The following is a 14,593-nucleotide window of genomic DNA, read 5'->3' as shown; positions in this document are numbered from 1 at the left end:
TATTTTCTGAGTAGAGAAAGAAAGACTGAAAGGGGCCATGTACCACACGCTCCTTTTGTGGCGTTTTCGCACCCCCGTTTCTCAACCTCCTCAAGTTCCCTGTGACCTTCTTTCTGGACAGACAGATGAGGATGTGAGATACTGCACGGGAAGCTCCCTAGGCTGGGCCTCAGGTTACCATCGTTCAAAGGATACTACTTTCTACCAATAGTGAAACCCACGTTGTTCAGTGAAAACTAAGAATTTAGGAAAACCTGCATTTGTCATCAGAAACTTCCCAACACTTAGGCTTCTTTTACTGGTAAGAATGGTGGTGATGTTTCCAATTTCTTGGTGGGTTTTAATGTATGTACACACTGTATAACCCCAGGGATCATTCATCTCCAAATGTTGAACAAGCAACACTGCCAATGATGAGACTCAAGGGGTCAGCTGACGTCTTTCAGTGTAACAGAGGATGACAAGCTCAAAGATAAGGCTTCGTGTTCTATAATGGAATTCGCCTTTAAGAAATTGCCACTCAGGCACGGGGTGGTGGCGCACCTGGTTGAGTGCACATGTTACAGTGCACAAGGACCCGGGTTCGAGCCCCTGGTCCCCACCTGCAGAAGGAAAGCTTTACCAGTGGTGAAGCAGGGCTGCAGGTGTCTCTCTCTCTTTCTTCCTCTCTATCTCCCCTACCCTCTTGATTTCTGGCTGTCTCTATTCAATAAATAAAGATAATAATAAAAAAAATAAATTACCAGTGTTAGCTTGGTATAAAAATATTCTTAATTACCTGAAAATAATCTTTAAATAGTTTTCAGTTTTGTAAAACTACTTATCTATATAAAGTTGTTTTTTCTTTACATATTTCATCCAAATATTTTGTGATAGACTACTTGCATAAATAGTATGAAAATCCTACTCTTTTTTTTTTTTTCTTTTTTTCTCCTCCAGGGTTACTGCTGCACCATGAATCCACCGCTCCTGGAGGCCATTTTTCCCCCTTTTTGTTGCCCTAGTTGTTGCAGCCTCGTTGCAGTTATTATTGCCATTGTTGACATTGCTTTGTTGTTGGATAGGACAGAGAGAAATGGAGAGAGGAGGGGAAGACAGAGAGAGGGGGAGAGAAAGATAGACACCTGCAGACCTGCTTCACTGCCCGTGAAGCGACTCCCCTGCAGGTGGGGACCCGGGGGCTTGAACCGGGATCCCTATGCCGGTCCCTGCGCTTTGCACCACGTGCGCTTAACCCACTGCGCCACCTCCCGACCCCCTCCTACTCTCTTTTATTAAGACAGTTTTTCATGTTATTTGTTAACTTGTGGTAGGTTTATCCATAGTTTCTTAAAATAATTAATAAAATCATTTTTAAATGTTTTTGTTCATTTATTATTGGATAGAGAGAAGGAATTGAGAAAGGGGGAGATGACAGAGACACCTGCAGCCCTGCTTCACCACTCATAAAGCTTCCCCTCCCCCCCCCCGCAAGTGGGGACCAGGGGCTTGAACCTTGCACACTGCAATGTGTGTGCTTAGCCAGGTACACCACCACCTGGCTCCTTAGCAAAATTAGTTTTTTCAGTTTAAAACTATTTTATTTTTTACAGTAGCAGACCTTTTAAACTATTCTGAGGTAGATTTGGATGAAAAATATGTTAAAAAAAAGTATTGATTTTATAAGCTTTTAAAATGTGTCCACTTGAAGATAAACAAAATACCTGTAATAACTTCATTTCTCAAATTCAGTGATTATTTTGATATAATCAATTTTCCTAAAATATTTAGCCAAATTTAGAGATTTTCCTTCAAAATTATACAAGATGTATTTTTCTTTCCTAATGCACATACATATTAAAAATTGCACAAATTGGTATCAAATAACTTTCCTATCAACAAATGTAAATTGACTCAATTCCCCTATTACAAAAAAAATCTGTAAGCTTTTAAAACAAAGAAAATAAGGGAGTCAGGCGGTAGCGCAGCGGGTTAAGCGCACGTGGCACAAAAAACAAGGACTGGCGTAAGGATCCCGGTTCGAGCCCCCGGCTCCCCACCTGCAGGGGAGTCTCTTCACAGGTGGTGAAGCAGGTCTGCAGGTGTCTGTCTTTCTCTCCCCCTCTCTGTCTTCCCTTCCTCTCTCCATTTCTCTCTGTCCTATCCAACAATGACGACATCAACAACAATAGCTACAACAATGAAAACAACAAGGGCAACAAAAAGTAAATAAATAAATAAATATTAAAAAAATGTTTAAAAAGAAAATAAAACTATGTTCTGTGCACAGCGGGTTAAGCGCATGTGGTGCAAAGCGCAAGGACTGGCATCAGGATCCCGGTTCAAGTCCCCGGCTCCCCACCTGCAGGGGAGTCGCTTCACAGGTGGTGAAGCAGGTCTGCAGGTGTCTGTCTTTCTCTCCCCCCTCTGTCTTCCCCTCCTCTCTCCATTTCTCTCTGTCCTATGCAGCAACGAACAACATCAACAACAACAATAACCACAATAAGGCTACAACAAGGGCAACAAAAGGGGAAAAAAATGGCCTCCAGGAGCAGTGGATTCATGGTGTAGGCACCGAGCGAGCCCCAGCAATAACCCTGGAGGCAAAAAATAGATACTAAAAGAATAAATAAATAACCTATTTGAAGAAAATGCTAAAAACACTCCTATGGACCAATACAAAAATAAAAACAATTGAACTAAAATGTGTAGGACTTACAGTATTCTTGACTAGAATGTCTCAAAAGCATTGAAATTTGTTATTTCCAGTGTAATGCCTAATCTAATGTAACCCTAATGTAAACATATGAAGGTTTTTTTTTTTCTTTTGCCTCCAGGGTTATCAACTGGGGCTCGGAGCCAGAACTACAAATCCACTGCTCCTGGCAGACATTTTTCCATTTTATTGGACAAGGCAGAGAGAAAATTGAGAGAGGAGGGAAAGACAGAGAGGGAGAGAGAAATATAGACACCTGCAGACCTGCTTCACTGCTTGTGAAGTGCCCCACCTTCAGGTAAAGAGCTGGGAGCTTGAACTAGGTTCCTTGTGCTTAGTAGTATGTGCACTTAACCACGTGTATCACCACCAAACCCCCTAAATTGTTTTAATTAGGGAAATTGGTTCCTAAACTATTAAAAAATGAGTGCTAAAAGTATTATTATTATTATTATTATTATTATTTTGCTTCCAGGGTTATTGCTGGGGCTCGGTGCCTACACTACCAATCCACTACTCTTGGAGGCCATTTTTCCCATTTTGTTGCCCTTATTGTTGCCATTGTTATTGCTGTTGTTGGCTAGTATAGAGAGAAATCAGAAGAGGAGGGGAAGACAGAGAGCGAGAGAGAAAGACAGACACCTGCAGACCTGCTTCACCGCCTGTGAAGCGACCCCACTGCAGGTGGGGAGCCGGGGGCTTGAAGCAGGACCCTTACGCCGGTCCTTGTGCTTCACGCCATGTGCGCGTAACCCACTGCGCTATTGTCAGCCCCTCTAAAAGGTTTGTTAAGAAGGAATAATGCAAGGACTGACCCAAGTAGATATTAAATTTATGATAACGCTATCACTAGTTAGGTGAGGCGCTGACACCTTGATAAACAGGCCAGTAGGAAATGAAAATACAGAAAGAGGGAGAACATCTGAAATAACAAAATTACTGTCACTATTACATAGTCCAAATATATTTCCATAAAATATTATGAGTGGATGAGAAAACTTACATTCAGTATCAAATTAGGGGCTAGAAGTGAATGAGATGGTTTTCATCATCTTTGGTTCTTACACTTGAAGGAAGCTAGAGAGAGAGGATAAGGGAGGGGGGAGGGTGAGATGGAAGGGGAGAGAGTGAAGCAGGGAAGAGAGAGACTTCATAGCTCTTCTTAGTCATTAAAACTTTTTTAATTATTATTTTTTATTTATTGGATAGAGACAGCCAGGTTTGAGAGGGAGGAGAGAGACAGAGGGACACCCGCAGCCCGGCGTCACCACTCGCAAAGCTTTCCCCCTGCAGATGGGGACCAGGGGCTCAAGCCCAGGTCCTGATGCTCAACCAGGTGCACCACAACCCAGCCCCTTTCCACTTCTTGGTCATTTTTTTAATGTTTTTTTTATTCAATTTTTCTCTTTTTCTTCAGTGTGGTACCAGAAATAGAACCCAGGAGCTCATACATTAAAGTCTGAGCTAACTTCCCAACCCAAAAATAGAAAAAAAAAATTATGCAAGCTGAGTTATTTAAAGTCACAAAACAGCAAGAAAAAAGAAAGTTGGAGAATGTTTAGATATATGGACCCAACATGGGCAACAAAAAATTTTGTCATGTAATCTAAATATAGCCCCATCTTACTAGAACCAACAATCTAGAGTCTCTGTCCCTAGAAGATAGTGTGGAGGAAACAAACGCCAACAAGTCAGACCAGATCATAACTCAGTTCTCATATTGTTTTGTAGATACTGAGTTTTGGCAAGAGAATCCATATCCCACCACCACCACACACACACACACACACACACACACACACACACACACACACACACACACACTCACTAAAAGCCAAGTTTTCTGCCTTCATTAAAATGGTTCTTTAGAGTCTGAGGTTGTGGGAGGTGGGGAGCTGGCTCAGTGACAGAGGATAACACATGTGTGAGGTTCCTGAGTTTGATCCCTGACACCACATATGCTAGAGTAACGTTCTAGTTTTTTTTCTCTCTCTCTCTCTCAATAATAAATAAATGTAAATAAAATGAATGTTTAATGTTTCTCTTAAAAGTTTCATATTTGGGGACGGGAGATCGCTTCCCTGGTAGAGAGCACGCCATGCCTAAGGACCTGGTTGGAGCTCCAGGCTCCATGGATGGCACCAAGGGAAGCCCTACAGATGGCATAACAGAGCTGTGGTGTTTTTCCTCCCTCCTCCTATTTCTCTTTCTCTTTCTCTTTCTCCTCCTCCTCCTCCTCCTTCTTTCTTTCTCTCCTCTCTCTTTCTCGCTCTCTGTATATATATTTAGGAGCAGGGAACTGCATTAAGATCCAGGCCCTGACTTGAAGCAGCAGCACACAGCAAACAGAAGACACATTTGTTTAAATTTCTGTGCATCTGTCTTCAGCAAGGCGAGCTATCTGGCAGGAGCACAACAATGGATACTGTTCACTGCCTCCTGTACAGATCAGTGTCAGTGCTGTTTAAAACTAACTGCAGAGGATGCTTTCTGCTGGGATACTTATTTATGCTAAAAGAAGGAGAAAATTAAAAGTTTTATTTGTTGCCGTTGCCCTTTAGCAATTCACTGTAACACAAATCTTGCCGCCATCTGGGTATCAGTGGCAACCAGGTGGGGATTCAGTCTCTCCATCTAACGGAGAAACTACCGTCAGAGGAATCATCAGCATGAATTAATTATCAGCCTGCCAGGGAGACACTGGCAGGCATAATTATTATTCTTAAGGTGAGGCAAAATGCAAAACAGAGAAGGGGATAAAAATCTGGTCATTTCAAAATTCTGTTTTGGTATAAAATAAGAGAAGAAGTGCTAACGGTACAAAAACGGAAACTGGAAGTTAGGGTTATGCTGTAAGAACCCACACGGAAGCGGAAGAAGAAAGTGCAGGTTCAGGTTCTAAGTGGAGTCGGACGCCTGCCCGTGCCAGGGCCACGGCTAAGTCCACAGCTTACGGAGTGCCATTCCCCACTGCGTGCCCCTGGGTGACACCAGGAGGTGGAGCCAGCGGCACAACACAGGGGTTCACAATCCCTCTCAGGGAGGCCCTCGTCCTATGTGACAGTTACCATCTTAACATCACCAGTGATGCTTGCTGATGACAATAGGGATGATACCACTACTGCTAATAGAACCAGTAGCGACATCATTAATCCCAGCTACTATTACTTAACAAACACCCACGATGCTCTCCCTTCCTCTCCAGGGAGGGTGTACCTCACTGATCTTGGGCTTGGGCATATGATTACTCAGATGACCAGTGAGACATGATGTGAAGTGAGTTCTCACAAGTGTCCTGTGTGATCCGTGTACGCATGATGAGAAGAGCACGCTGCAGAGAAACACTGCCTCTTCAGCCTGGGACTCACGAAGCCCACCGAGCTCAGCCGGCAGCCTGAAGCAGAAAGCACGAGCCAGCTGAATTTCTGTTGGCTACATTCCGCTGAGTGGGAGGGCTGCAGAGCAGATGCGCAGCACCCTTCTGGGCAGTAGCCGACTAAAACAGCAGCCTAGGCGAAATGCATTTGTGCTCCTGGTGCTAAGCACGCAAGAAAACGACCGAGGGCAAGCAGAGATAGCTTTCACAAGCACAGAGAAGAAACTGGTCACATAGGGAGTTTGAATCATAGTCTTCGAACTTTCAGATTTCTGATTTCCCTGCAAACAAGCCTAGTTCTTGCAGCCTGAAAATTAGAACATTGAGGCTGAGGGAAACTTAAGTCAGGGTATAAACTGAAACTCTTTTCACTATTAGTGCTGCATACTTTTTGTATAAAAACAGAATCTGTGTGCTACTAATAGAACTTCAACCCTGGGGACTTTGAGACGGGGAGAAAATGGAGGTGTCAAGCAATGTCATGTGAAAGAGGTGACGGCCAGCCCTTCCCGGCTGCTGGGCTGCTGAAATGTCCCCACCTCATCTCTAAAAAGACCAGCATGTGGTCTTCTTACTCTAAGCAAGACTGAGTATCTGATCTGAACTCCAGGCGATGGATGGCCCAGAAATCTGACATGGTAAAACCCAAGTTGACCTACACCAATACACATCACTGTGAAACCATCAAAAATCCAGGACAAAAAAAAATTACAGGTTGCCAGGAACAAGAAGAAAGTGACTTATATAGGCACTGTAGTCAGACTTGCATCAGATTTTTTTTTTTTTACAGAAGCCAAGGGCATTATATTCAAGGTTTTAAAAGGCAATAACTGACAGCCACCAAACGTCACCCTGCAAGACAATCGTTCATCTCTGAAGGAGCAATGAAAGCAGTGTCAGACATACATGAACTGTAGGAGCCTGCCATTACCAGACCTGCCTTGCAAGAGTTCCTGAAAGGAGAGCCACGGAGAAAGAAACAAGGAACATTCAACTCTCAACAAGCTGATAGACAGCAAAACAGACCCAGCAACACAAGGCATGGAATTATGAGCCAACTTTACAGTACAGAAAGGGAGGGAGAAATGGGCAGAAGATACTTAGGCAAAGAATGGAGAGAGACAAGACCAGTTTGAGAAAGACTCTTAGATGTGTTTATATGTTGTTGTAGCCATACTACTTTTGTGTGTGCAGTCCGCTATATCTTGTTAAGTGATGTCATTTTTCTCTCTAGTACTTTTTAATCTTTCTTACATTTTTTTTTCATCTTTATCATGTATAATGTCTTGAGTTTCTTGGAGTTTGTGTTCAAGGACTTTTGTATCTGTTTCCAAATGGCCTGCATTTCTCTGAAATAAAATTACTGTATGGTTACACTCATATGTGCAGTATAAAGAACTGAAATACATTCACTTTTTAAAGAAAAAGCCAAACCACTGTGAAGACTCTGTGGTGGTTTTCCTTAAGGGGTGAGGGAAGAGCTGTGGGGAGGGGCGCAGGCACAGAGTGGTGGTGGTGGGGGAGATATGGAGCTCTCCCCCTGTAACCTGAAGATCTTATAAACCATTATTAAGTCACAAATGATTTTTACAAGGTAAGACAATATCACATGAGTATAAAATGTCTAGCAGAGGGTCTGGTCTGGGCACAGCTATCCTCAGCAGAGCCACTGTGGGGACACCTGACACGTCGGCAGAGTCAGCTGCTGCCTATGGAGGGGACCTCAGAGGCTGTGGGAAGGCCAGGATCACCCCTGTTGATCAAAGTCAGAGCTCCTTCCCTTCAGCTCAGTGTTTGCCTGGTGCCAAGCCAAATCAGACAGTGTTGCTACAGAAATGTCAGCCTGCAGACCTAGCTCTAGAAGCAAGCATCTTATTTCTTAGGACCTCCTCTAGTACTGAGCTGCCAAGCAAGATACAGATATCTTCATTATACATACAATAAATGAACAAACTCATAAATAAATGATAACTGTGTTATTACTTATCTGATTTAGAGATTTATATGAGAGTTTCCTATCTAACAAAGGAGCCACAAGAAAAGAACATAAATAATTCACAAATTCATTTAATAAATACTAATATTGAATGTCTGCTATGTTCTAGCAGTGTGAGATATTTTTATAGCTATAGCAGCAAATAAAATAGACAAAAGTCCTTGCCCTGAGGAAGCTGGTGATAGATTAACACAAAAAAGCATTCAGGCATGCTTACATACACACACACACACACACACACACACACACTGATATCATGGGAAAATCTGAGAGTATAAACTTTAGAGAACCACAGAAAGTGTCTCAAGAAAATATTCCCCAAAGGACATTTGATGTACAGGCACTGGGAGTAAATATCTAAGGAGACACATTTTACTCAGAGCCTCGTCTGCAGTACAGCTGCTGAGTGACTGCAGATACCGGACAGGGAGCGGTCAAGGTCCTTGGGGCTCATCTTCTCCTAGAGGTTGTACACTGCACTGCCCTCCACAATCTGAAAACTGCCCAAGCACCCCAGCTACGCCTCTGCAACTTGACTCTACATTCCACATGCCACGGTTTTGTGGAGCGTAGAGACAGATGTTCAAACATACCTTGCAGATAGTCTGTGTATGAAGACAAAAGATCCATGATGGCAAACTCTGGGATATTGGGTAAGGCCTCCTGACTGACTTTATCAGTTCTAGTGTTCTTCTTTCCAATAAGCAGATTAATTGACAGTATTGCTTCACTCACCTCAAATTAATACATAAAATGCATAAATGTCAGCTTGTTGATTTATACAATAGGGATAAAATAATGTGAGAAATTGAAACCATAAAATAATAATATATATCAGGGGAACATAAAGATAACTTGAAAATATGTGGTTTCTAAGATGATGTATATGTCATCATCAAATTAATTATTATTGTTGCTACTTAAATTCATGACTAAGACACTTTAAATAGGCCACTTCACCTAATACTGACAGATATCAGCTGTGATGTCTAATATGTATATGTGTGTATCTTCCAACATTTTCAGCAAAGTAAATTTGAAACAAAGTCAGGTCTAACCAACAGAGATTAAAAACACTAAACAAAGACTATCCCTAATATTCCCAATTAAGCAACATTAGCACAAAGCCTCCCAGGTGAACATTTCCTTTTTCTTATGCAGATGCACGGCAAGGCCTTGAGAGGTGGTAGGTGGAGGATAGACAGGACAGTAAGAAGAAAGACTAAGGAAATGGCACACCGACCTGTGCAGCAGCTCTTATTGCAATCCAGGCTGATGAACTGTACATTTCAAAGTAATTCATTGATTCTTCTTTAATAGAACTATGTCTTCTGGTTGAAGTCTACAAAAATTGTAAAAATGATTGAAATGGACCTGCCCTATGATCCTGCAGTTCCTCTCCTGGGGATAGATCCTAAGGAACCCAACACACCCATCCAAAAAGATCTGTGTACACCTATGTTCACAGCAGCACAATTTGTAATAGCCAAAACCTGGAAACAACCCAGGTGTCCAATACCAGATGAGTGGCTGAGCAAGTTCTGGTCTGCATACACAATGGAATACTACCTAGGTATTAAAAATGGTGATTTCACCATTTTCAGCCCATCAAGGTTGGAGCTTGAAGAAATCATGTTAAGTGAAATAAGTCAGAAACAGAAGGATGAATATGGGATGATCTCACTCTCAGGTAGAAGTGGAAAAACAAGATCAGAAGAGAAAACACAAGTAGAACCTGAACTGGAATTGGCGTATTGCACCAAAGTAAAAGACTCAGGTGGGTGGGGGGAGAGTTCAGGTCCTGGAAGATGAGGGCAGAGGACCTAGTGGCAATTGTGTTGTGTGGAAAGCTGAGAAATGTTATGCATGTACAAACTATTGTATTTACAACTAACTTTAAAACATTAATCCCCCAATAAAGAAGTTAAAAAAAAAGTCAGTCATCAAAGCTTCTGCAGAGCAAAAGAAACCACTACCCAAACCAAGAGACCCCTCACAGAATGGGAGAAGATCTTTACATGCCATACATCAGACAAGAGGCTAATAACTAAAATATATATAAAGAACTTGCCAAACTCAACCACAAGGAAACAAATAACCCCATCCAAAAATGGGGAGAGGACATGGACAGAATATTTACCACAGAAGAGATCCAAAAGGCTGAGAAACACATGAAAAAATGCTCCAAGTCTTGATTGTCAGAAAAATGCAAATAAAGACAACAGTGAGATACCACTTCTCTCCTGTGAGAATGTCCCACATCAGAAAAGGTAACAGCAGCAAATGCTGGAGAGGTTGTGGGGTCTAAGGAACCCTCCTGTGCTGTTGGTGGGAATGTCAATTGGTCCAACCTCTGTGGAGAGCAGTCTGGAGAACTCTCAGAAGGCTAGAAATGGACCTACCCTATGATCCTGCAGTTCCTCTCCTGGGGATAGATCCTAAGGAACCCAACACACCCATCCAAAAAGATCTGTGTACACATATGTTCTTAGCAGCACAATTTGTAATAGCCAAAACCTGGGAGCCACCCAGGTGTCCAACAACAGATGAGTGGCTGAGCAAGTTGTGGTATATATACACAATGGAATACTAGTCAGCTATTAAAAATGGTGACTTCACTGTTTTCAGCCGATCTTGGATGGACCTTGAAAAATTCATGTTAAGTGAAATAAGTCAGAAACAGAAGGATGAATATGGGACGATCTCACTCTCACGCAGAAGTTGAAAAACAAGATCAGAAGAGAAAACACAAGTAGAACCTGAACTGGAATTGGCGTATGGCACCAAAGTGAAAGACTCTGGGGTGGGTGAGGGGTGGGGGTGTCTTCATTTTCATTTGTTTCCAGGAACATTTGAATTTCCTGCTTGAGTGACTCTCTGACCCAGTGGTTCTTAAGCAGTATGTTGTTTAGTTTCCAAATTCTGTGTCTTTTAATAATTTTCTGTTTGTTGTTAAATGTTAGCTTTGCTCCACTGTGGTCTGAGAAGATACTAGGGATGATTTCAATGCTCTTGAATTTATTGATGCTGTCTTTGTGGCCTAACATGTGGTCTATCCTTGAGTATGTGTTGTGTGGATTTGAGAAGAATGCGTATTCCAGTTTTGGGGGGTGAAGGACTCTGAAAATGTCCAGGAGGTCTAGTCTGACCATCTCTTCATTTAATTCTCTTGTTTCTTTGTTGGTTCTCTGCTTTGTTGATCTGTCTAAGTGTGAGAGTGGGGTGTTAAAATCTCCCACTATTATTGTATTACTATTGATGTATTTTTGAAGTTCTTTCAGTAGGTGTTTGATGTATTTAGTTGGTTCCTCATTGGGTGCACAGATGTTAATGATTGTTACGTCTTCTTGGCTGACTGATCCTCTGAGCATTATGTAATGGCCTTGCCTATCCAAGTGAGCTACTTTGCCGGCCCCATGAGTAACTGTCGGGGAACAGCCAGGGAAAGTACGTCAGGCTTGTGCCTGCCATTGCTTGTGCGATCCGTGATCTAATTGTTCTGCAAAGCCGGCAGAGATAGATATGGTACTTCTCTCGACGGTGCCAGAGTTTCAGGTCACAGCCACTTGGAACCTGATGTGAATGTGAGTGTACACGGCCTGCTGATACTGCAGCCAAGACTCTGCTGAGCTTCACTAAGGCAACAAAGAGCTTCAGACAAAAGGGCAGAAGAGTCTCTGGTGCTACCTCCAGCAGGCCTTCCTATCTCACTGCGTTCCCCTTAAACAACCTTTGTTCTCTTAAACAAGCCACTATGCTTGTTGCTCGCTTAAGCTGTTTTGGAGTTCTCCCGATGTACCTTGTAACCAACCAATAAAAGACAAGCAAACCTAAGAGTGGCCACTACACACTCTGCTGTCTTCCTAAAGGACCATAAACATGTAAGCCACTCAGTGCTAAAGTTCCCGGCATCAGTCCTTGGTGATTATTTTGTTATGTGAATATGAGTCCTACGTAGAGATTGAAGTCGTGGAGGATCACAGGAGAAAACCCACAGATAACATTTTCATGGACAGAACATACCCTACATTAAATTCATCACTTTACATAACATACTCAAAGAGGCATCTAGACACAACCATAGCTATCAAGTAATAGATTAATTTCTCCAAGCCACCCAGGAAAATCAGTCTTAATATTTCAACAGCATGGGAATACCAAAATAGCAAGGCCAGAGGCAATTCATTTAGCGAGTCTAAAATAGAAAACAGCTGATTACCACGGCTGTTAACGGGGGTGGCTGAACTTTGCTCTTTGACTTCCTGGTGTGTAAAAACAGCATGGCCATTTCTAGGTAGGAATCCCTGATCAGCCTGAAATGCAACACTGTAGTTAGTAGTTGGATACATTGAGTTGCTTGCCGACAATTTCTAAGCAGGGGGGAAATTAAAAATAGGGTAAGCACCATCTGTCCCCAGCTCACATCTGCTTTTCACAGCCCATGCTGTGAAAAGGGACACTTGCTCCTGCTGGAAATGGAAGCCCTTCAAGAGACAGCCAAGGGTCAGAGCAAGTCCTGTCCTGGCTATGCCAGCCCCTGCTGTCTGGGGTGAAGTCTGGCATCAAGACCAGCTGGAGATCTGCGGCACACACATTACTCAGTAGTCAAGGTTAGGACCAGAGCGCCTTCCTTGAAAGCCAAACCTCTTTCTCTATCCTTCTACTCTAATGAAAGGAGAAAGAAATTCCGTGACTGGGCCTGAGGGGTGGGGCTGTGCATTCACTATCACACCCATCAACTAAGCTGGGTCAATCCACAGGGTTCTGATACTGGAGGCTTCCTCTCTGCTGTGGGGTGATTTTCAGCATGTATCAAGCTGGCCACCCCTGGTACTGCTGACCAGGGTGAATATTCACATAAATCCCTGCCAGGCAGATTCCACATGCAGAGGAAGTTGGGATAGTGCTTGGACTGAGAGAAAGGGATCCAAGTACAAACTAGAAGCAATTCACAGTCAAGGATGCTACCATGATATCTGTCAGCATCAACCATCACTGCAACCATCTTTGGATCAAAGTCAAGTACAGCAAGCTTAGGAAGGAAGGAAAGAAGGAAGGAAGGAAGGAAGGAAAGAAGGGAGGAAGGGAGGGAGGAAGGAAGGAAGGGAGGGAGGGAGGAAGGAAGGGAGGGAGGGAGGGAGGAAGGGAGGGAGGGAGGGAGGGAGAGAGGGAGGGAGGGAGGAAACCTGTTAGACCATGCACTCCAGTGAGCTAGAATGCAAGCCAAAAGGTTTTAAATGGAGCTGATGTTCTGCCAGGACTTGGAACCCAAAACAAAACACATGTATTCCTGCAGTCGTGAAATGTATGTATCTTTACCCCGAGTTTTGATCATTTTTCAAGCTCAGTTGTACAGCTTCAAATAAACTCTCAAGTTTCACATTTGAAGATTTATCTTCCATCAATACTTGCCGTTCTATTTTTCCTGAAGGAAGATAAACAAAGATGAGCAAAGAAGATAAACAAAGCTCTTTAGAACATCAGTACAATTATATCATGCTGAAAATTCAGAAAACTAGATATGCTGTCCTTTCCCTTTGTCTGTTGTTTCTTGCCAGGAGAGCCCATGGAGAGAGGTGTTTTTGTTCTTAGACTTTTTCCATCAGGGATCTTAAAGATCTTACTACAGCTAGTAGCTGAGCTATTAATTCTTCGTCTTCCTAAGGATAACTCCTGTTACCATATTTATTTTCTCTGTGTTCCTCTCCCCACCGCACCCTTTCTCTCTCTCTCTCTCTTTTCCTTACTCCTGCAATGTTCTTTCACATTTCCTACACCCATTTTCCCCAATCAGTGAATAACTTAGCATTAAAACCTAAGGCCCCAGGTTCAATCCCCGGCACCACTGAAATATCAAAGCTGAGTGATGCTTCTCTCTCTTATACAAATAAATAACACTTTTAAAGAATATCTGTTAAAACAAATCATAAAAATGTCAGCAAATGTGTAAGACCATAGTTGAGAGATGATGCAAATGTTCTCGTTCCCACACTGCCCTCATGGTGAGCACAGTCTTCATGGGGAAGTTCTGAAACCACTTTGCTGTGGGAAAACTAGCAGCAGAGGAAAACCTTAGAATCACTAAGATAAGGAATCATGTTTTCATGTAGCGTGGGCAGGGGCACAGAGCCACCCAATGCTGACTTCACAGCTGGGCACTGCCCTTCAGTAGCTGCACGACAATGAAGCTAAGGAGATTTACTTAGCCAGATCACACCTCATTTTCTTCCTCTGTCAACCAGGATGGTTGTGCTACCTTACAGAACACCTGGAAAAATTAGGTTGGAGGACTGGGAGATTATTCACAATAGAATTTTATTCTTTCACTGTTCTGAAAGCTAGTAATTCCAACTTAACATAACTGTGTTCTCTTGAAAGCTCTAGAGGAGAGTTCTTCCTTACCTACCTAGCTTCTGAAGTCAGTCCATAATTTTTTGTGTTCCTTGACTTACAGCTACAAAGCTCCTACCCCCCACACTGTCTTTTTCTCTGTGTGTCTTGTCATCTTCCCTTTATGCCTGTCTGT

At 42.8% G+C, this 14,593-nt stretch overlaps 1 protein-coding gene across 1 annotated transcript in view; it reads right to left on the bottom strand.

Annotated features, from left to right (window-relative positions):
* Window positions 1-14,593, bottom strand: part of CFAP54 (cilia and flagella associated protein 54) — a 373,056-nt gene that overhangs the window by 61,806 nt on the left and 296,657 nt on the right. Inside the window, exons 58-61 of the mRNA XM_060195585.1 lie at window positions 13,387-13,492; window positions 12,287-12,380; window positions 9,311-9,409; window positions 8,661-8,802 (exon numbers count right to left, since the gene is read on the bottom strand). Of these exons, the coding sequence (XP_060051568.1) occupies window positions 8,661-8,802; window positions 9,311-9,409; window positions 12,287-12,380; window positions 13,387-13,492 (441 nt within the window). The remainder of the gene's footprint in view (window positions 1-8,660; window positions 8,803-9,310; window positions 9,410-12,286; window positions 12,381-13,386; window positions 13,493-14,593) is intronic.

Source organism: Erinaceus europaeus, chromosome 7 (genome assembly GCF_950295315.1).
Source record: "Erinaceus europaeus chromosome 7, mEriEur2.1, whole genome shotgun sequence".
Taxonomy (NCBI): Eukaryota; Metazoa; Chordata; class Mammalia; order Eulipotyphla; family Erinaceidae; genus Erinaceus; species Erinaceus europaeus.
This window is presented reverse-complemented; position numbering and strand designations above follow the sequence as displayed.